Raw genomic sequence first — 21,698 nt, 5'->3', positions numbered from 1 at the left:
GAAGGTCCATCTAACGGGCGTTATGCAGCCTCATCACTTTCCTCTTCGGTACCTGACTGGAATTTTGAGACCACCGCATTGCAGCACTTCAAAACTGAGTTGACTCGCTTCTGGACGACATTTTTGGTCAAGAACTTGGTTCTAGACCCCGAGTGAAGAAAGGCTAACAGCACTTCCTTCCTCAGAGGGATGGAGAGGTCTTCGTTCTTTACGAAATACCTTACCATTCCCAACCAGAAATCCAGCCAAGAAATGGATTGGAAGGAACATCTTGCAACCTGTACCATGTTGGCAACATCTCCCGCAGAGAAATGTACTGGCAGCATCACCAGTTTGGTCAAAGAACAGTTCTGCGTCAATGCCGAGATTGCCTGGTCTAGTGGTAGAGGGTATGGATCGCTCTCTATTATCTCGTAGTACTTCCTCTGCCGGACATATGTAGGAAGTAAATGAGAAGAATCCACGATTGGAGAGATCGAAAAGTTCCTGCCAGTTGGGTATAAACGCTCTTCTTTGCCGCCTTGACCCCCTCGACCCCCTCGACCAAGGCAAAGCTACCTTTGTTTTGGTGGCTCCTGGCATATCACAAAAGAGGTCTAGGACCATATCCTTCCCCTCCGGTGGGATCTGATCCAGCTCCCCCATATTTTTTACCTTCCTTATGCAAGCAAGGACTTGCGGAAAGAGACAATCTGTATTCTGCTCCAGGGGTGAGATCTTGGGGGTTGGGTGACGCTTGCAGCACTCTGTCGGAATGTTCAGAGCCGTCATCGAAAGGTTCTTCCTCTGTGTTGGCACCCATAACAGCCCGGGGAGGATCAAGGTCGTCTTCAGAGTACCTGTACCATCCGGAATAGGACTAGGCCTTCGTAGAAAGTCTGCTATGCTCCAGGCTTACGGAACCAGATGTTAATGTGGATTAATGTTCCACTCGAGATTGACTTTCATCCATAGAACGCCAATTCTTAGGGAGCGTTTTGGTGTTCTTCCATTCCCTCGGGCAAATGTTAAAGCCCTCGAGAAGGGAGGAGCGGTCCTTCATCTTTAACTCTTTAGGTTTTGATCCTTTACAGGAAGCAGAATGAGGAACCTCTGCCACCTTAGTAGAGGATTCCAATCGGCTCAACTCTATAGGCAAAAGCCTACAGTAATCTGTGAACGTTACTTCCCTCAGGGACCTTGATCCCCTGCTTGTACGAGGATGTACACTATCCTCCGGAGGTTGAGTGCCTGCCCTTTGATTTCTTTTCCTCCTCTTAGGAATGATTGGAATCATTCCTAACCTCTGCCAGACTGTGTCTTGGTTGGTAGGAGCCTTGGTCTTTAGGTACTTGTGATACCTTGAAGATACCCGAGTCTTGGGGAGGGATAGAGGAGGAGGTTGCCTAGCATCACTGCTATGCCTAGGATCAGATGGGCCTTCATTCCCCTGGGAGGATTCTAGCAGGATGGTGGGATTGCCATGGGAAGGAATTTCGGGAACGGGTGGGCTAACCTGAAACTGCCTGCTCCACTGCATGGACAAGATCCAGAAACCAAGGGGCGTCCTTCGAGAGTAGCATTATTCCTGATTGAACACCCTGCATCTGCTTCCTGGGCTTAGAGGAAGCATCCTGGAAAGGAAGGGGGCAAGAGAATGGAAGATCCCGCCCTTTCTTGTGCTCGTCTTCCCTGAGGAAGTTTGCACTGTCAACCTTTCCTATCCCAGGATCGGCTTGAGCAAAAACCTACTCGCCGTTCCTCTCGCAAAGTAGACCAACTATAGAGTGAGCGCTGATGAGGCAAGGGCTGACAAGGAGCACGTGAGTGCACACCTTTATTAGTTCCCACAGGTAATAGGTAGTCTATGTGTGTACTCTTGCTTACCTTCCCATTGCACAGTGCTTGCTAGCTAGATAGAGCTCGCCCTTGCTCTAGACAAGGTTTCTAATGCTAGCGAGTTTAGATGAGAAGACTCGCTAAAACGAGCAATGTGTGTAGCAATAGAGCAATCGCCTTCCTCTTGCAAAAGAGCTTGCCCTCTCGCCTTGCTAGTTGGTAGGGTACGCATGCGCAAGACTTCCACTGGAAGTTGGTCAGAGCGCTTGCTTGCTAGCGCATCTAGAAAAGAAACTCTTTTATTAGTCTTATCCCCAACAGGAGAAAGACGTGCTGTCTACCATTCCCCCTAAGGGAGAGGATGGGCAGGTGGTTGCTGAGCGCTTGCGTGCAGGCAGCAAAGCAGGTTCCTCCTTATGAGAAGAAACTACAAGAGCAAGCTCGCGAGAGCTTGTCCTTACATAGCACATGGTGCTACCTTATGTCCTGTGGACACGACGAGGAGAGAGATTGATTGCAGGCAATTGCTTTCTACCATCATCATCTAGCTCCGAAAAGCTATGCTCTAGTGGAGTAGAGCTGAGTATGTACGAGTCCAATCCCCTTCAGGGGAGACCACTCAGGAGAAGGCTGTCTTTCTTAAGATCGACCCCTTTGGCTCCTGTCGGCAAATCTCCTCTCGGACAAGAAGCTTGCTGAGCAGAAGCCGGTGAAGGGGATCTATCTCTTGAAAGGGAAGATTGTCCAACACCGGGTAAAAAACGCCCCTCCCTCAGAGGGAAGGTTGTTCAACAACTAGAGCCGGAACTCCGGACAGTTACCTTAGTCTCTCTAACGGCTGAGCGAACTCACCTGAAAGATCGATGCGATGAGCTGACCTTGGGACGTAGCCGAATCTAGTCCCTGGGTTCACTCTGAAGGGATCACCCAACAAGTCATTCTGAGGAGTGCTTGTCAGCAACTGCGCACGCCCACCTGTCGAAACAAAGTGAATGTTGAGGCGAGCGTAAGCTGAGGTCAAGATAGTCGAGCACGCACAACTTTCAGTCTTTGACCTAAGGAATCATCCCCTTGGGAGAATATCAGCTCCTATTGCGTGCCCAACTGCAAGACCTCTTGCAACCTTTCCTTGCACGTGTGGAACCCATGAGCCACAAGGAAAGCCCCAACAGAAGAACTGCGTTGTCAGAAAGAGACTCCTCTATGGCAGCCCCCGACACAGAGAGTTGTCCTGCAGTCACATGGACACCAATCGTACACGGCCGACTTCCAGTGGAAGTCAAATGGCAGAGTCGTCATGGAGAGATAAATTTGATGGAGAGCAATGGCAAGGTTTCTTCCCCTTCGAGGCTGACTTCAAAGGTGAAGAATCCCTCTTCGCCTTCTTTTCCATTGCCTACCAAACCTCAGCCACTGTGAAGCCAAACACTCCCTACACACTGAACAAGGAGACTATTGCATGCAAGAGTAACCCCTATATGCAGGACTGACTGTGATGATCCGTTGCCTCAGCAGACATGAAGATGCTGCACCAGCGTCCATCAAAACCAGGACAAACCCACCTTCTCACGGGCAGTCACACCTGAAAAAGAAATAGTAAGTAATGGAAAGTGTTTTGGCTTTTTAGTCCAGTAATGGAAAGTGTTTTGGCTTTTTAGTCCAGTTCAATATAGATAAAGAAATCTTTTTATTTGAAGGTTTTAGCGTAAGATAAAGACATCTTTACTCCACCGAGCCGAAATAAAAGTGATGGTTGTTTACTACTGCTGGTTACCCCGCTAACCCCTTCCAATAACTAGCGGAGAGTAGTTACACCTTGCAAAAGTCGTAACAACTGGTTTTCAGCTAGTGCTGAAATAATATTCCATCAGTGACAAGGTAATATTCATAAAATCCATCATCTTTAATAAATGTCTTATCAATGAGTTGAAACAGACCATGCCCATCATTGGACTGAGGCATTCTTCAAAATATATGGAGGGTCACATTGGAGTTCTGTCCCATCCTCAAATTGGTCATGCATATTTGATGTTTGGAAAATAACCTTCATTACCTGGTCCCTGTCAATATAGCTTGCAGGGTTGCATTGATAGTTGATTATGTTTTGTGCTAATTTTCAAACTTCTACCAAAAACAAAATTCAGAATCAGTAGATCATTTGGGGAAAGCTTCCCAGTGATCAATTTTTTTGAAGAGCTACAGTTGTTTGAATAATATTTAGATTTCAACATTGGAGAAATTTCTTAACTTATGACAGTTGAATGTCATTACTCAATGGTCTGGTTAAACTGCCAAATAATAATAATAATAATGATAATAATGCGGGTTGCATGTTTCCTCATAAAACTCATAAGTTTATTGAAAATGGTCATGTTGTAGGTGGATGGTCTATTATAGAAAGCCATCATGTTAAATCATTTAAAATGTTACTATTCTCGTGACCTTACATGCATTTCAATGTCTACAAGTCCAGTTAATTAAGAAGCTTATGTTTAAATTTCTTTCTTAGTACCATTTGTCTACTGTAAATTGTTATTGAGATGGTCATGTAGACTAAATAATGCATCCTAGAATTGTTTGTCTCATATTTTAGGGAACAACAGTGTCTGTAGAATTACATCTTGGTGTTTTAGTTATACCATTGTGTCTCTTCAGTGTTGGCATACAAACCTCATGACTCTGCTATTAGATAATATAGTGTTGCAGTAAAATTGTGAGTAGTGATCCCTGCAGAACCACATTGATTTATGGAGCCTGAGTCATATTGCCCCTTACTCCTGTTATCCATCAAGTGATGTCTCACTTGATTAATTAGTTAATGAATCATCCTCTTCAGTACTGAAGTAATAGGTTTGATTTAATCCAAAATTTGGTTATGCTTATGAATACATATATTTTATTCAAATATTTCATTCCTAGTGATATAAGCATAATGACTAAAACTAATGCTAAGCTATTTCCAATTGATTTAGTTTCCATTAAATAGATGTTTGTTTCAAGGTAAATATTTACATTTCAGGGATTTTCATCTGGCTTCAAAAACAATTTGAAAGGAGTGAAAGTATTATTTATGCAGAGTGATGGAGGATTAACTCAAATGAGCAGGTACTTTAAAGATATTTTGTTGGTTCATCATAATTCAATTAATTATAAATTACTTTATTTTGCTCTATGACTAAGTCCTTATCTTGAAGACTTATATACTGTAATTCAAGATGAGAGGCCTTTACAGACTTATAGCATTAAAAACTAGAGGTTTTTTTTACTGTGCATGATGTTCTCCATATAACATCTGATTTATGATCATTTTCTGTGTGAATCTCATATAGACAGCTCATGGTTCTTTTCTGGAATGCCCTTTCAGGTATTTTGCATAATGTCTTTATTTTTTCAATATTAAACTTACCCGATAATCATGTAGCTGTCAACTCCGTTGCCCGACAGAATTCTACGGAAGGGATACGCCAGCGATCACTATACTAGAAGGGGGTGTACTCACCAGCGCCACCTGTGGCCAGGTACTGCAGTACTTCTTGTTGACACCACCTCAATTTTTCCTCTGTCGTGCTTCCGGCAAGACGTTCATGGATACGCTTATAATTTTGGAGTATTGTTCACGGTTTTTGGTGAAGTATTTCTCTAAGATTTCAGCTTTCGCTATACTGGAAACTTTTCTATTAGCTTAGATAGCTTTTATTTGATTTGATTTATGGTTAACGATCTTTGGCTTTATTTGGAATCCCCCTTGTCTAGCTCTTTGATTCAAGATGTCCGACATTTCTCAAGCCCCTCCCCATAGACGATGTAGGTCTTGTAATAGGCGTATTCCGAAGGCCTCGGTTGATCCTCACACCGCTTGTTCCGACTGTAGGGAAATAGCCTGTCAGTTGGAAATCGATGTGAGGAATGCGCCGGACTTTCGGAACTTGAGTGTGTTCGATTCCTTAAATATTCCACTAAGTTAGAGAGAGAGAGAGTTAGGAGGAGTTCTGCTCGCTCTTCGCTTTTTTCCTCACCTCATGATCCTCAACCTTTTCCTCCCCCTGTAGTGGCTACCCCCGAACCTACTATTTGTGCTCAGCCTGATATGTCTGATGTTTTGCGTGCCATTCAGGCTTTAGGTGACAAAGTGGAATCGGTAGTGAGTGACCACAAGTTCCTCTTGGCGGACGTCAAGGAACTTAAGGTCAAAAGTGCAGTGGGAAGTGGTAGTGCCAGTGCGGTGCCGAGTGCTAGTGTCAGTGCAGTGCCGAGTGCTAGTGTCAGTGTCAGTATTGTGCGTGAGGGTACTTCTGTGCGTGCCAGTCGTCCTCCCAGTCCGGGACCTCTTGCAAGCTCCCAAGCCCAGGGGAGAAGCAATGTCGAAGGGCAAAAGGGTTCGGCAGGCCTTGATCGGCGCACAGAAGTATCCTCGGTGGTTGCGGGCGTGTCTTACAGAGACCGTCACTCCCACCCGCAGACGATTGAGCCCTTATTTCTCGTCTGCAGAAGAAATATCGGGGAGAAAACGCTGGACTCAGGTCTCAAGACCTCTTAAACGTAAAGTCCAGACCTCAAGAGTTCAACAACCTGGATGCAGTCATTGGGTTAGCTCTGACTCTCCGCAGTCATCAGGTGACTGCACACCTCCTAAGAGAGGTAAGGCGATGCCTCAGCAGACCTCATCTTCTGTTAAGGCTTTGCCTCAACAGACCTTATCGTCTGTTGATCCCAAGATGACTTTGCTGCAGTCCATGCAGTCGCAGCTTGCGGTCTTAATGCGTGAGTTTCAGGCTGAGAAGGTTACACCTCCTCCTGCGAGCGCTCCGCCTCACCGCAGTCCAGTCTGCCAGGCGTACGAAGTTGAGGTTCCTCAAGCTACCTTACCGCGTTCGGAGTTGCCAGTTACCAGCGTTGTGCAACCTCCACCTTCCTTAAGACAACCTCAACAATGGGAACAGGAGTCTTATGCCTTACATCCTCCTCTTCCTCTTGCGGTTAGACCATCGAGGCAACAACCTCTTGAGGTACGACAACCTCTTCCATCCATGAGGCAACCACCTCAGCTCTCGCTGCAGCGACCTCAACTTTCCTCAAGGCGAGAGCCTCAACTCTTGAGGCTAGCACCTCAAGAACCTCAACTCGTGAGACAGGAACTGCGTTCTGCGCAGCCGCTACCTCAACTCTCGCAGCTCACACCTCAAGAACCTCAACTCGTGAGACAGGAACCTGCTACTGCGCATCCACAACCCTTACAGCAAGCGCAACTCTTGAGACAGGAAGCTCATGCTAGGAGTCAGCCACCTCAACGCATGCATCTTCCTTCCTCTACTCTACTTGACCAGTCTTTGCAGCCTGAACCTCAGGTTTTAATTCAGTCACCTCTCTCCACACTTGCTCCTCAGACCGCCGCAGAACCTCCTTCTTCCCAACCTCTTGACTTTGTCGTTACCAGCCCTCATCCTCCTCAACAGAGGCTTGAGGATGAAACCGCAAGTGTTTATGCTCCCGCTTGTCAAGATTCTGCTGTTCAGCACACCGCTGTTACTTTACCTCTCACTTCGCAACACTCTGGTGATGAGGTTTCTGAGGAGGAAGCTGCGCACCTAGATGATCCCTCTTCGGACGTGGAGGAACCCAAGTCTTCTCCTCACTCCATTGACTTTCGCAAGGTCCTGGCTCTTTTCAGAGAGGTATACCCGGACCATTTTGTTTCTGCTACCCCCCGCTCTCCTCCATCTGAATTTTCGCTGGGCATGCAACCTGTTAAGTCGGCCTTTACTAAGCTCGTCTTTGCTAGATCCTCTAAGAGAGCTTTAAGAATGTTAGGGGATTGGTTGCAGTCCAAACAGCAACTAGGGAAGACTTCCTTTATGTTCCCACCTACTAAGCTGACTTCTAAGGCGGGCGTATGGTATGCCACAGGAGAGGAACCAGGCTTGGGAGTCCCTGCCTCTGCCCAGGCTGACTTCTCAAGTTTGGTCGACTCTCCTCGTAGATCAGCGATGAGGCGCTCTAAGGTCTGCTGGACCTTTTCCGACTTAGACCACTTCTTAAAGGGTATATTTCGCGCCTTTGAGATTTTCAATTTTCTCGACTGGTGCCTGGGGGCCTTGAGCAAGAAGACCACCCCTGCGGACAAGGACTCAGCCATGCTTATAATGTCCTGCATGGATAAGGCAATTCGGGATGGGTCCGGCGAGCTTGCATCAATGTTTGTTTCAGGAGTACTTAAGAAAAGGGAGCAACTTTGCACTTTTCTTTCGACTGGCATCACATCTTGTCAAAGGTCTCAACTCCTTTTTGCTCCGCTTTCTAAGTTCTTGTTCCCCGAAGAGCTTATCAAGGATTTGTCTGCGGCCCTTATTCAGAAGGACACTCATGACCTTGTGGCCTCTTCAGCTCGTAAGGCTAAGGTTGCTCCCTCAGTTCCCAGAACTTACCGCACCCCAGTGGCCGATACTCCTGCTACAAGGTTTATTCCGCCCTTTCGTGGCAGAGCCCCCAGCCGAGGAAGTACCCGTCCAGACTCTTCCAGGAGCAGGTCTAGGAAAGGTTCCAAGACTTCAAAAGGCAAACACTGACTCTCCTCCTCTCCAGACAGCAGTAGGAGCCAGACTCAAGACCTTCTGGCAAGCTTGGGAAAGAAGAGGTGCAGACGCCCAGTCTGTCAAGTGGCTAAGGGAGGGTTACAGGATACCATTCTGCCGCAAACCCCCTCTGACCACTTCTCCCATCAACCTCTCTCCCAACTACAAGGAAAAGGACAAGAGGCTAGCGTTACACCAGGAGGTGTCGCTCCTGTTACAGAAGAAGGCAGTGGTTATAGTCCGGGACCATCAATCCCCGGGCTTCTACAACCGTCTCTTTCTGGTGGCCAAGAAGACAGGAGGTTGGAGACCGGTGCTGGACGTCAGCGCGCTCAATGCTTATGTCACCAAGCAGACGTTCACTATGGAGACGACGAAGTCGGTCCTAGCAGCGGTCAGGCAGGAGGACTGGATGGTCTCGTTGGATCTGAAAGACGCTTACTTTCACGTTCCTATTCATCCAGACTCCCAACCTTTCCTGAGATTCGTTTTTGGAAAGGTTGTGTACCAATTCCAAGCCCTGTGTTTTGGCCTAAGCACAGCTCCTATGGTGTTTACGCATCTGATGAGGAATATTGCAAAATTCCTCCACTTATCGGACATCAGAGCCTCCCTTTATTTAGACGACTGGCTGTTAAGAGCCTCCACGAGTCATCGCTGTCTGGAGAGTCTCAACTGGACTTTGGACTTGATCAAGGAACTGGGTCTATTAGTCAACTTAGAAAAGTCCCAGCTCATTCCCTCCCAATCCATCATTTACCTGGGAATGGAGATTCGGAGTCAGGCTTTTCGGGCTTTTCCATCGGCCCCAAGGATAAGCCAAGCCCTAGAATGCATCCTGAGCATGCTGAAGAGGAACAGTTGCTCGGTGAGACAGTGGATGAGTCTAACAGGGACCCTGTCATCGTTAGCCCTGTTCGTCGAGTTAGGGAGACTCCACCTCCGCCCTCTCCAATTCCATCTAGCAGCTCATTGGGACAAGGATTTGACGCTCGAAGCAGTCTCTATTCCTGTCACCAAAGAGATGAAGACCACTCTCTTGTGGTGGAAGACCAACATCCTTCTCAAGGAGGGTCTATCGTTAGCGATTCAGACCCCCAATCTTCATCTCTTCTCGGACGCATCAGACTCGGGCTGGGGCGCGACCTTGAACGGACAGGAATGCTTGGGAACATGGAACAAGGAACAGGAAACGCTCCACATCAACTGCAAGGAGCTGCTGGCAGTTCATCTGGCCTTAATGAACTTCAAGTCCCTCCTGCTAGGCAAGGTGGTGGAGGTGAACTCCGACAACACCACAGCCTTGGCTTACATCTCCAAGCAGGGAGGGACCCATTCGAGGAGGCTGTACGAGATAGCAAGGGACCTCCTCATTTGGTCAAGAAGTCTAAATCTCACTCTAGTAACGAGGTTCATTCAGGGCAACATGAACGTCTCAGCAGATCGCCTAAGCAGAAAAGATCAAGTCATCCCCACGGAATGGACCCTTCACAAGAGCGTGTGCAACAGACTTTGGACCTTGTGGGGTCAGCCTACGATAGATCTGTTCGCCACCTCCATGACCAAGAGGCTTCCTTTGTACTGTTCCCCAGTTCCAGACCCAGCAGCAGTTCACGTGGATGCTTTTCTGCTGAATTGGTCCCATCTCGACCTTTATGCATTCCCGCCGTTCAAGATCATCAACAGAGTCATTCAGAAGTTCGTCTCGCACGAAGGGACACGGCTGACGCTGGTTGCTCCCCTTTGGCCTGCAAGAGAATGGTTCACAGAGGTACTACAATGGCTGGTCGACGTTCCCATGACTCTCCCTCTAAGAGTGGACCTTCTACGTCAACCTCACGTAGACAAGGTACACCCAAACCTCCACGCTCTTCGTCTGACTGCCTTCAGACTGTCGAAAGATTCGCTAGAGCTAGAGGCTTTTCGAAGGAGGCAGCCAGAGCGATTGCCAGAGCAAGGAGGGTATCCACTCGTAGAGTCTACCAATCCAAGTGGGAAGTCTTCCGAAGCTGGTGCAGAGCCAATGCAGTGTCCTCTACCAATACCTCTGTAACCCAAGTAGCTGACTTCCTTTTACATCTAAGGAATGAGAGATCCCTTTCGGCTCCTACGATTAAAGGGTACAGGAGTATGTTGGCTTCAGTTCTCCGCCACAGAGGTTTGGACCTTTCTTCCAACAAGGACCTTCAAGACATCCTTAAATCTTTCGAGACTTCTAAAGAACGTCGTTTATCCACTCCAGGCTGGAATCTAGACGTAGTCTTAAGGTTCCTTATGTCTCCTAGGTTCGAACCTCTCCAGTCAGCTTCCTTCAAAGACCTTACTCTCAAGACTCTTTTCCTCGTCTGCCTTGCAACAGCTAAAAGAGTTAGTGAGGTTCACGCCTTCAGCAAGAACATTGGGTTCACATCCGAATCTGCAACATGTTCTTTACAGCTCGGATTTTTAGCTAAGAATGAACTTCCTTCACGTCCTTGGCCTAGATCGTTTGAAATTCCTAGCCTTTCCAACATGGTGGGTAACGAGCTAGAAAGAGTTCTTTGCCCTGTCAGAGCTCTGAAATATTATCTTAATAGGTCAAAACCTATACGAGGACAGTCAGAAGCCTTATGGTGTGCAATCAAGAAACCTTCGATGCCTATGTCCAAAAACGCAGTTTCGTATTATATAAGGCTTCTGATTAGAGAAGCCCATTCTCACATGAAGGATGAAGACCTTGCTTTGCTGAAGGTAAGGACCCACGAAGTGAGAGCCGTAGCCACTTCGATGGCCTTTAAACAGAACCGTTCTCTGCAGAGCATTATGGATGCAACTTATTGGAGGAGCAAGTCAGTGTTTGCATCATTTTATCTTAAAGATGTCCAGTCTCTTTACGAGAACTGCTACACCCTGGGACCATTCGTAGCAGCGAGTGCAGTAGTAGGTGAGGGCTCAGCCACTACATTCCCTTAATCCCATAACCTTTTTTAACCTTTCTCTTGAATGCTTTTATTGTTGTTTTTTGGGTTGTTACGGTAGGCTAAGAAGCCTTCCGCATCCTTTTTTGATTTGGCGGGTGGTCAATTCATTCTTGAGAAGCGCCTGGGTTAGAGGTTGTGTAGAGGTCCTTTAGTATGGGTTGCAGCCCTGTATACTTCAGCACCTTAGAGTTGTTCAGCCTCCTAAGAGGAACGCTGCGCTCAGTAAGGAAGACGAACTTATTAAAGGCAGAGTAATGGTTCAAGTCGACTTCCTTACCAGGTACTTATTATTTCATTGTTATTTTGAATAACTGATTATATGAAATACGGGATACTTAGCTATCTTATAGTCATGTACACTGGTTTTCACCCACCTCCCTGGGTGTGAATCAGCTACATGATTATCGGGTAAGTTTAATATTGAAAAATGTTATTTTCATTAGTAAAATAAATTTTTGAATATACTTACCCGATAATCATGATTTAATCGACCCACCCTTCCTCCCCATAGAGAACCAGTGGACCGAGGAAAAATTGAGGTGGTGTCAACAAGAAGTACTGCAGTACCTGGCCACAGGTGGCGCTGGTGAGTACACCCCCTTCTAGTATAGTGATCGCTGGCGTATCCCTTCCGTAGAATTCTGTCGGGCAACGGAGTTGACAGCTACATGATTATCGGGTAAGTATATTCAAAAATTTATTTTACTAATGAAAATAACATATTTCAATTACACCATGTCTATTTTTTCTTTACATGTCAGGATATCCTCTACTTTAGTTTGCTCTCGTATCTACTGTATGTTGCTCAGTTCTGTCTCTTAGTGTTATACCCAATATTATTCTATCCATGTTTCTTTGATTTGTAACAATCTTATGTTCTAAGGCTTTATGAAGGCACCAAGTTTCTGATTCATAAGTTAGGACCATCTGATTAAATACTTTTCTTTTTTAGAGAAAGTTGTATTTTGCATTTCATAATCTCATTTTGTTTACCATAAGCAGTTCGTTCATTCTATGCTTATCTTTCTTTTAATTTTGGTCTCATGTCCTCTTTGTTTACATAATCTAGTCTGTGTTATATTCTGTTCTGGTGTTTTACTTTAATGTAAGATATTAATTATTCTGAAGTGGGAGCTTGCATCTGAAGCATTCACTTATGGTTGCTGTGAATATTCCTTATCTTTTCAAATTCCTTATAAGTTTACAGTGATTTAATTTTGCTACTGGCTCTGTACTATTCTGATTTCATTCAGTAATGCATACCCTCTTAATGAGAGAATGCCTTGACATAATCATGTAGTTTCTTCATGTTGTTGAAGAATTGTGATGGGCAAGAGGACTCTCAAACTTGGGGAAATTGCTCCCCAAGTTCGAATCTAAATTTCTCTCCCTTTCATCTATTTCTTCTGCTCAATATTACTTCGACCTTCTCCTAATTTCATAAACTTTCTTTTTTCTTGCTGTCCTAACTCTATGAGTATTTTTCTCTTAAGTTTATGAGTATTTACTCTGAGTATTTTTCTCTCAAGTTTATTTCATTTGTTCATTTATTTATTAATTAATTTATTTCTTTATTGTGTTATTTAAATGGCAGGGATATATCACCATTAGTTATTACTGCCTGCTTAGATGAATGGGAGAAGGGATCACGGTTGGGAGATATTTGCATTCAAAGCTATATGTGAGAGTATTGGAAGATCTTGGATATGGGGAGGATGATTCCATATTTTCTTGGTCTCAGTCCTAACAGGCAGGTTTAGCTTACACCTGTACCTCTATATCTGTTTTGGGGCTATCCTTTTGGGTGGGGTATGGAGTGAACCATCAGGGAAGTATACTCTCATTGTGCTGGTAGTGGAGAATGCAAATCTCCATTCCAACGTATGATACTTCTTGATATTTTCAAGCAGGTAAACTAACCAAACAAACAAAAAAAAAAAAAAAAAAAAAATCCACCCTTAACTATGGACCTTTCAAATACTGACTCCCCATCCCCTGGACATGCTTACTCCCCCCACCCCACCCCCCACCCCACCCCCCACCCCACCCGGCACTGTTGACGACCTCTGATAATTTTATTATGGAAAATTCTGTTGATGACCTTGGAACTGGAAGGGACCATTTTACTGATACCTGTATTCTAAAATCGAGTAATTTGGGTAACACAAGGAAACTTTGAATCCCTCATGTTACCCAAATTCCAATAGACACAAACTATGATAATCTATATAAAGCATTTGAGTGCTATGGATGTGTAAAAGAAATAGAATGAAACTTGAAGATGAAAAATGGGATTCATGGATATCTTACAGTAGTCACGATGAAGCGTTCAAAGCAATAAGTAATATGAATGATATTAAAATTAATAACTTGGATGTCATGGCTGCCCTTTGCGATAAGGTACCAAATAATTTGGATGTATATAGGCCTTCCGACTCATTGGAAAAAGATGCTGATCTAGTTATGCATTCCCAGAGAAAGCCAAAACCACCAATGTGGCTTGTAGCTGTATCTAGGGGGTTACAGGGAATTAATTCAAAATATGTAAATTAATTCAGAAAATATAGGAACTATTGCACTGGGAGTTATATCTTGTTTTGGAAAAAATAGTTACCTTATCCATGTCAAATCAAGTACACAGTCCGTAATACTGTACAATCTAAAAACAAGTAATGATGATATTACTTTAGATGTCAAACCCCACCTAAATTTTAGCTACAGAAGGAGAATAGTTTTTAACAAAGATTTTTATGAATTTACAGAGGAGGAAATACTGGCTGTGTTCATTAATGTACGTAAAGTACACAAAGTCCCAGATACATCAATGATTGTCCTAACTTTCCAGGATGCTGATGTACCTTTCCATGTTATTATTGAAAAGGAAGGGATTAAAGTACGACCATTCAAACAAAAGCAACTGCAATGTTTTAATTGTTTTAAATTTGGACTCCTGTCTAAAGTTTGCAAAAATGAAAAAATGTGTGGTATTTGCTCCAAATTTTACCATGGAAAATGTGCACATCAGGCCAGGTGTTTAAATTGCAACTTGAATTATAAATACATTGACAGGTGCTGCAAGCTGTATAAATTGAAAAAGCTGCTCTCAACAAATCATATTTAGAACATATGATTATGAGACATGTCAAAAGACTTAAATAAATCAAATACCTATGCAAAGGCATTAAAATCAAACCCACCTAGTACTGCCAATAGTTAAAAAAAGAAAAAAAAATACTGTATACCATCTGATTAAAAGCTGAATGACGAGGTAAACATATTACCTTCTGAGGCTTTGCCACAGTCTATTAACACTTGGGCATTGCCCATCTCTGTACAACCTTCGTCCCCCAATATAGAAAATAGTACAAACCTCTCTCAGGCCATGTCCTTGCCTGATGTGATGGAGGTTCCACTTAAAAGCAACTTCTCTGATGCACCTGTAGTGGGGTAGGAGCAAAAACCTAGAACCTCACCATCTATTAATCGTAAAAGAGAAACACCTCCATCCCTCTCACCCCCCTCCATTAGAAACATTAAAGTTATAACATCAAATAAACTTGATGGTTTGTCTGTTGATGTTTCTGATGACATGGAAGATAACATCAATAAATCAGAAATTCAAGTTGAGGTCCACCATCGGCCTCAACAAATAGATCAAAAGGACACAAAGAAAAAGACGAACGTAAAACCCAATATATCAAGACTAGCTCTAAAGAAACCTACATGAAATAATGTTAGATTAAAAACTGACAATTGGAACACCTCATCCAAGATGTCCTCCAGAAATAATCCATAGTTTTCTCCTCCATTTTGCAATGGAATTGTCAGGGTTTAAGGGCCAAATATGGAAAACTTAATCTTTTAATTAATGGGCATTCCCCAATAATTGTATGTCTGCAGGAAAGCAAGCTTGATGCTAACACGCCTTGTCCCCGAGAGTATGTTAATCATAGAACAACATATATTCAACAAACAGGGAGCCATGGCGGGAGTGTCATGTACGTTCGTCGAGATGTTCCCCAAATACATTTATCTATTCGTACACTCTTGCAGGCAGTGACTGTACAGATGGATATAGGGAGAAAATATATATTATGCTCTCTGTACTTACCTCCAAGTGATAACATATCCTATGATGATTTGGTAGAGGTGATTCAACAACTTCTTCAACCTTTTCTCTTACTATGAGGTATGAATGGTAGACATCCTTTATGGGGTGATATTTTAGCAAACACAATGGGCAACATTATATCATCAATTGTGGAAAATGAGGATGTTGGGCTCTTAATACAGGAGAGCCCACACACTCTCATGTTCAGACAGGTATCTTGTCGCCCATTGACCTATCAATTGCAAGCTCTAATTGCCTTTTCGACTTTGATTGGAGGGCATCAGATGATTAGCATACTAGTGATCATGCACCACTCATTATAAACACCAATAATGGTCCACCTATACAGAGATCGCCACGATGGAATCTTGACAAGGTTGACTGGGATAGATTTCGTGAGCTAAGCGAAATTGAATGGATTGCAGAACAGTTTGAAAATATTGATGATGCTATAGACTTACTGAATGGGACCATTCATACAGCAGAAGTTAATTCTATTCCCAAACCCTCTGGGTTATTGAAACGACGACCAATCCCCTGGTGGTCTTCAGAACTAACTGCCCCGCACAGAGCCACAAGAAGGTCTTTAACTGGATTGCACAGATGCCATCTTGAGGACAATTTGATTATATACAAGAAATTTAGAGCACAGTTTTGCATGCCATGAAAGAAGCTAGGCATCAGTCTTGGGTATCTTTTGTTTCCTCCATAAACATTGAAACACCACTATCCTCTGTGTGGAGGAAGGTAAAAAAGATAGCAGGCATTTTCAACCCCAACCCACCTCCAGTGTTGAAAGTGAAAGATCAGTATGTGACTGGAGTAACTGAGGTTAGCAATGCCCTGGCTGATGATTTCTCAAATGTATCATGCAAGTGTGAAACAGCTCCCGGTCACCAGTATAGGAGCATTGAAGAAAAGAAAATTTTTAATTTCCTTTTAAAATCCTTTTTCACCTTTATCAGCATTTAATGGCTGTCTCTCTCTCTCTCACACACACACACAGAGCCTTATTGCCTTGTTGCCTTATTCTATGTTTGGGTTCTCCCAGGTTCCTCAGTGTGAGGCACCTCGTATATCCACCAGAGAGTTGCTAATGCATCTTCCAGTGTATTTTGCATCTTCCAGTCTTGGATGGTCTGGGATGCATCTTAGGTATTTATCGAGCTTATTCTTAAACACATCTACGCTCACTCCTGATATGTTTCTTAGAGGAGCTGGCAGCGCATTAAATAGTCGCTGCATTATCGATGCTGGTGCGTAGTGGATTAATGTCCTTTGCGCCTTCCTTAGTTTTCCTGGTAAATTTTTTGACACTATTAATCTACCTCGGCTTGCTCTTTCTGATATTTTTAGCTCTATGATGTTTTCAGTAATTCCTTCTATTTGCTTCCATGCTTGTATTATCTTCTAGCATTCTCTTCTCCTTTCTAGACTGTATAGTTTTAGAAATTGCAGTCTTTCCCAGTAGTCAAGGTCCTTAACTTCTTCTATTCTAGCAGTATAGGACCTTTGTACACTCTCTATTTGTGCAATATCCTTTTGGTAGTGTGGGTACTATATCACATTGCAGTATTGCAGTACTCGAGTGTACTACGTACATAAGTTATGTAAAGCATAATCATGTGTTCAGCTTTTCTTGTTTTAAAGTGTCTGAATAACATTCCCATTTTTGCTTTACATTTAGCCAACAGTGTTGCTATTTGGTTGTTGCATAACATATTCCTATTTAACATTACACCAAGGTCTTTAATTGCTTCCTTGTTTGTGATTGTCTTGTTATTAGGTTCCTTGTATGCATATACCATTCCTTCTCTGTTTCCATAATTTATTGATTCAAATTTATCGGAGTTAAATACCATCCTATTTATCTCCCTCCATTCCCATTCATATATTTTGTTTAGATCTCTTTGTAGTGAGTTCCTATCTTTATCACAAGTAATTTCTCTATTTATTCTTGTGTCATCGGCGAAACTTCTCACTACAGAGTTTTTAACATCACAGTCTGTCTGAGATCATAATAACAAACAGCAGTGCAGCTAGTACCGTACCTTGTGGCATGCCAGTTATTACCTGAGCTTCATCTGATTTCTCGTCATTTGCAACCACTATCTGTTTTCTGTTTTGGAGGAATTCTTTTACCCATTTTCCTATCCTTCCCACAATATTATGCTTTCTCATTTTTTTCTCTAATATATTATGGTCTACCTTGTCAAAGGCTTTTGCAAAATCTATATAGATCACATCTGTGTCTTTTTCATTTATCATATTTTTGTATATGTTTTCATAGTGTGCTATCAGTTGGGTTTTGCGTACTTTTCCAGGCACAAAACCGTGTTGACCTATATTAAACAAAAAGATTCACACACACACACACACACAGAGAGAGAGAGAGAGAGAGAGAGAGAGAGAGAGAGAGAGAGAGAGATGTGTCAAAGTCCTTTCTGTTAGAGCTATCTAGTTTAGGCATTTAGAGAGTTTTTATGATCTTATCTCACTTATTCTTGAACTCATTTACCATGTTACCATTTACTACATCTGCTGTAAGTCTATTCCAATTATTTGCTATTTATATTTTGTGTGAGAAGAAATTACCACATTGAGTGGTGGTGTATATTTTTAATTCCAGTTTGTATCTGTTATCTCTGGACTGATTTGTGCGTAGTGGAATAGATTGCTGTAATCTATATTTGTTATTCCTTTAAGAATTTTGAATGCCTCTATTAACCGTTTCCTTAGTCGTCAAGTTTATTGATCAAATAAGTTCAAACGTTCCATTATCCATCTATATTCAAATTGCCTTGGTGTTGGAACTAGTATGGTGATGCTAGCTTGTACTGCTTCCAGTCTATCTATATCCTTCTGAATACTTGGGGCCCAGAATTGGACTCCGTATTGTAGGTGGGGTCTTACTAGTGATGTGTCCAGCTGTAGTACAGTGTCTTTGTTTCTATATTTGAATTGTCTCTTTATGTAGTCTATTAGTTTCTGTGCTTTCTTTACAGCTTTTTTGCTCTTGTTTGTTGAACTTCAAATCTTTGCTGATAATAATAACAAGATCTTCCTCCTGGTCCACACTTTCTATTTCATTGCTGAGGAGTGAGTAATCTGATTGTGGGTTACTATAACTTATGTGCATGACTTTACATTTTGTACAGTTGAAAGGCATTTGCCATTTTCTGGACCATTCTCCTAGCTTCGTTAGATCCTTTCTTAAGGCTTCTATGTCTTCTGAGTTCACAGCATTTGTACTTAGTTTAGTATTGTTGGCAAATTTGGATATTCTACTAGTTAATCCTTAATCTGTGTCGTTAATGTAGATAAAAAATTGCAATGGGCCAAGCATGGATCCTTGAGGTACTCTACTTGTAACAACTGCCCACTCTTAAGCTTCTCTATGATTATAACTGTCTGTTTTCTGTGTGTTAACCAATCTTTGATCCATTCAGCTGGGTCGTCAATGATGCCTATTGCTCTAATTTTGACTATTGATTTTTTTTATGTGGAACTTTGTCAAAAGCCTTTTGAATGTCTAGTTATATGATGTCTATTGCCCTGCTTTTATCATAAATGCTAAACATGTTGTGGAAAAATACCAAAAGATTTGTCATACATGATGTCTTTTGTCTAAAAATCATATTGGCTGTCTATCAGAAGATTGTTTCTCTCTATATGTTCTACTATTAAATCTGCTATAATTGATTAAAATTTTTGCAAGGCACTGAAGTTAGACACTCTAGTGTGTAGTTGCCAGGTTCTTCTTTTGGTCTTTTCTTGTAGATTGGAGGAACATTGCCTAGTTTCCATCCTTGTGGTGCCTTTCTTTAGTTGGCTGTCTTTCGGAATATTTTGTAAAAGTGGGAGATTATCTCTTCTAGCTCTATAATCTCTCTTGGATGAATATCATCTTGACCTGGTGCCTTAGACTTACTGAGTCCTTTTATTTTTGTGACATCATCCATTGGAAAAGTGATTCTATTTAATGGTTGTGGCCCTTCATATTTGCTTGCTGGTTCAGGGAGGGTCGTTGATTCTTCCCTTGTGAATACACTTGTGAAATATGCATTCATCAGTTCAGCTTTTTTCAAATCATGTGTTATAAGATTTCCCTCCGGGTCTTTTGAGGGGCTAATGTTGTTTCTGATTGGTTTTCTACTGTTTACATATGCAAAAAATTTTTTTGAGTTTTCTTTACTAGCTGATGCCACTTTTCTCTTCATTGATCTTAGCATTTAACTAGTTTATCTACTTTTCGGCTTACCTTCTTGTGCTCAGAATTTTCATGAATTAATTTAAAGGCTGTAGACCAAATGATTTATGTTTCCTGTCTCTACTTCTTATTGCATTGGCTATTTCTCTGTTGAACCACTTAGGTTGTGGAGTTCCTTTTGGTAAAAATTTTCTATGCAGTATACATTTATCTCTTTTTTTTCCTTATATATTTATATGAGAGAGAGAGAGAGAGAGAGAGAGAGAGAGAGAGAGAGAGAGAGAGAGAGAGAGAGAGAGAGAGAGAGATATGTGTGTCAAAGTCCTTTCTGTTAGAGCTATCTAGTTTAGGCATTTAGAGAGTTTTTATGATCTTATCTCACTTATTCTTGAACTAATTTACCATGTTACCATTTACTACATCTGCTGTAAGTCTATTCCAATTATTTGCTATTTATATTTTGTGTGAGAAGAAATTACCACATTGAGTGGTGGTGTATATTTTTAATTCCAGTTTGTATCTGTTATCTCTGGACTGATTTGTGCGTAGTGGAATAGATTGCTGTAATCTATATTTGTTATTCCTTTAAGAATTTTGAATGCCTCTATTAACCGTTTCCTTAGTCGTCAAGTTTATTGATCAAATAAGTTCAAACGTTCCATTATCCATCTATATTCAAATTGCCTTGGTGTTGGAACTAGTATGGTGATGCTAGCTTGTACTGCTTCCAGTCTATCTATATCCTTCTGAATACTTGGGGCCCAGAATTGGACTCCGTATTGTAGGTGGGGTCTTACTAGTGATATGTCCAGCTGTAGTACAGTGTCTTTGTTTCTATATTTGAATTGTCTCTTTATGTAGTCTATTAGTTTCTGTGCTTTCTTTACAGCTTTTTTGCTCTTGTTTGTTGAACTTCAAATCTTTGCTGATAATAATAACAAGATCTTCCTCCTGGTCCACACTTTCTATTTCATTGCTGAGGAGTGAGTAATCTGATTGTGGGTTACTATAACTTATGTGCATGACTTTACATTTTGTACAGTTGAAAGGCATTTGCCATTTTCTGGACCATTCTCCTAGCTTCGTTAGATCCTTTCTTAAGGCTTCTATGTCTTCTGAGTTCACAGCATTTGTACTTAGTTTAGTATTGTTGGCAAATTTGGATATTCTACTAGTTAATCCTTAATCTGTGTCGTTAATGTAGATAAAAAATTGCAATGGGCCAAGCATGGATCCTTGAGGTACTCTACTTGTAACAACTGCCCACTCTTAAGCTTCTCTATGATTATAACTGTCTGTTTTCTGTGTGTTAACCAATCTTTGATCCATTCAGCTGGGTCGTCAATGATGCCTATTGCTCTAATTTTGACTATTGATTTTTTTTATGTGGAACTTTGTCAATAGCCTTTTGAATGTCTAGTTATATGATGTCTATTGCCCTGCTTTTATCATAAATGCTAAACATGTTGTGGAAAAATACCAAAAGATTTGTCATACATGATGTCTTTTGTCTAAAAATCATATTGGCTGTCTATCAGAAGATTGTTTCTCTCTATATGTTCTACTATTAAATCTGCTATAATTGATTAAAATTTTTGCAAGGCACTGAAGTTAGACACTCTAGTGTGTAGTTGCCAGGTTCTTCTTTTGGTCTTTTCTTGTAGATTGGAGGAACATTGCCTAGTTTCCATCCTTGTGGTGCCTTTCTTTAGTTGGCTGTCTTTCGGAATATTTTGTAAAAGTGGGAGATTATCTCTTCTAGCTCTATAATCTCTCTTGGATGAATATCATCTTGACCTGGTGCCTTAGACTTACTGAGTCCTTTTATTTTTGTGACATCATCCATTGGAAAAGTGATTCTATTTAATGGTTGTGGCCCTTCATATTTGCTTGCTGGTTCAGGGAGGGTCGTTGATTCTTCCCTTGTGAATACACTTGTGAAATATGCATTCATCAGTTCAGCTTTTTTCAAATCATGTGTTATAAGATTTCCCTCCGGGTCTTTTGAGGGGCTAATGTTGTTTCTGATT

At 42.1% G+C, this 21,698-nt stretch overlaps 1 protein-coding gene across 1 annotated transcript in view; it reads left to right on the top strand.

Moving 5' to 3' along the window:
* LOC137640084 (5-oxoprolinase) overlaps positions 1-21,698 on the top strand; it is a 547,197-nt gene that overhangs the window by 110,434 nt on the left and 415,065 nt on the right. The window contains exon 5 of the mRNA XM_068372538.1: positions 4,838-4,923. Within this exon, the coding sequence (XP_068228639.1) occupies positions 4,838-4,923 (86 nt within the window). The remainder of the gene's footprint in view (positions 1-4,837; positions 4,924-21,698) is intronic.

The sequence above is a fragment of the Palaemon carinicauda genome, chromosome 4 (genome assembly GCF_036898095.1).
Source record: "Palaemon carinicauda isolate YSFRI2023 chromosome 4, ASM3689809v2, whole genome shotgun sequence".
Lineage (NCBI taxonomy): Eukaryota > Metazoa > Arthropoda > Malacostraca > Decapoda > Palaemonidae > Palaemon > Palaemon carinicauda.
The sequence above is the reverse complement of the archived record's forward strand: the minus strand, read 5'-3'. Positions and strand labels throughout refer to the sequence as shown.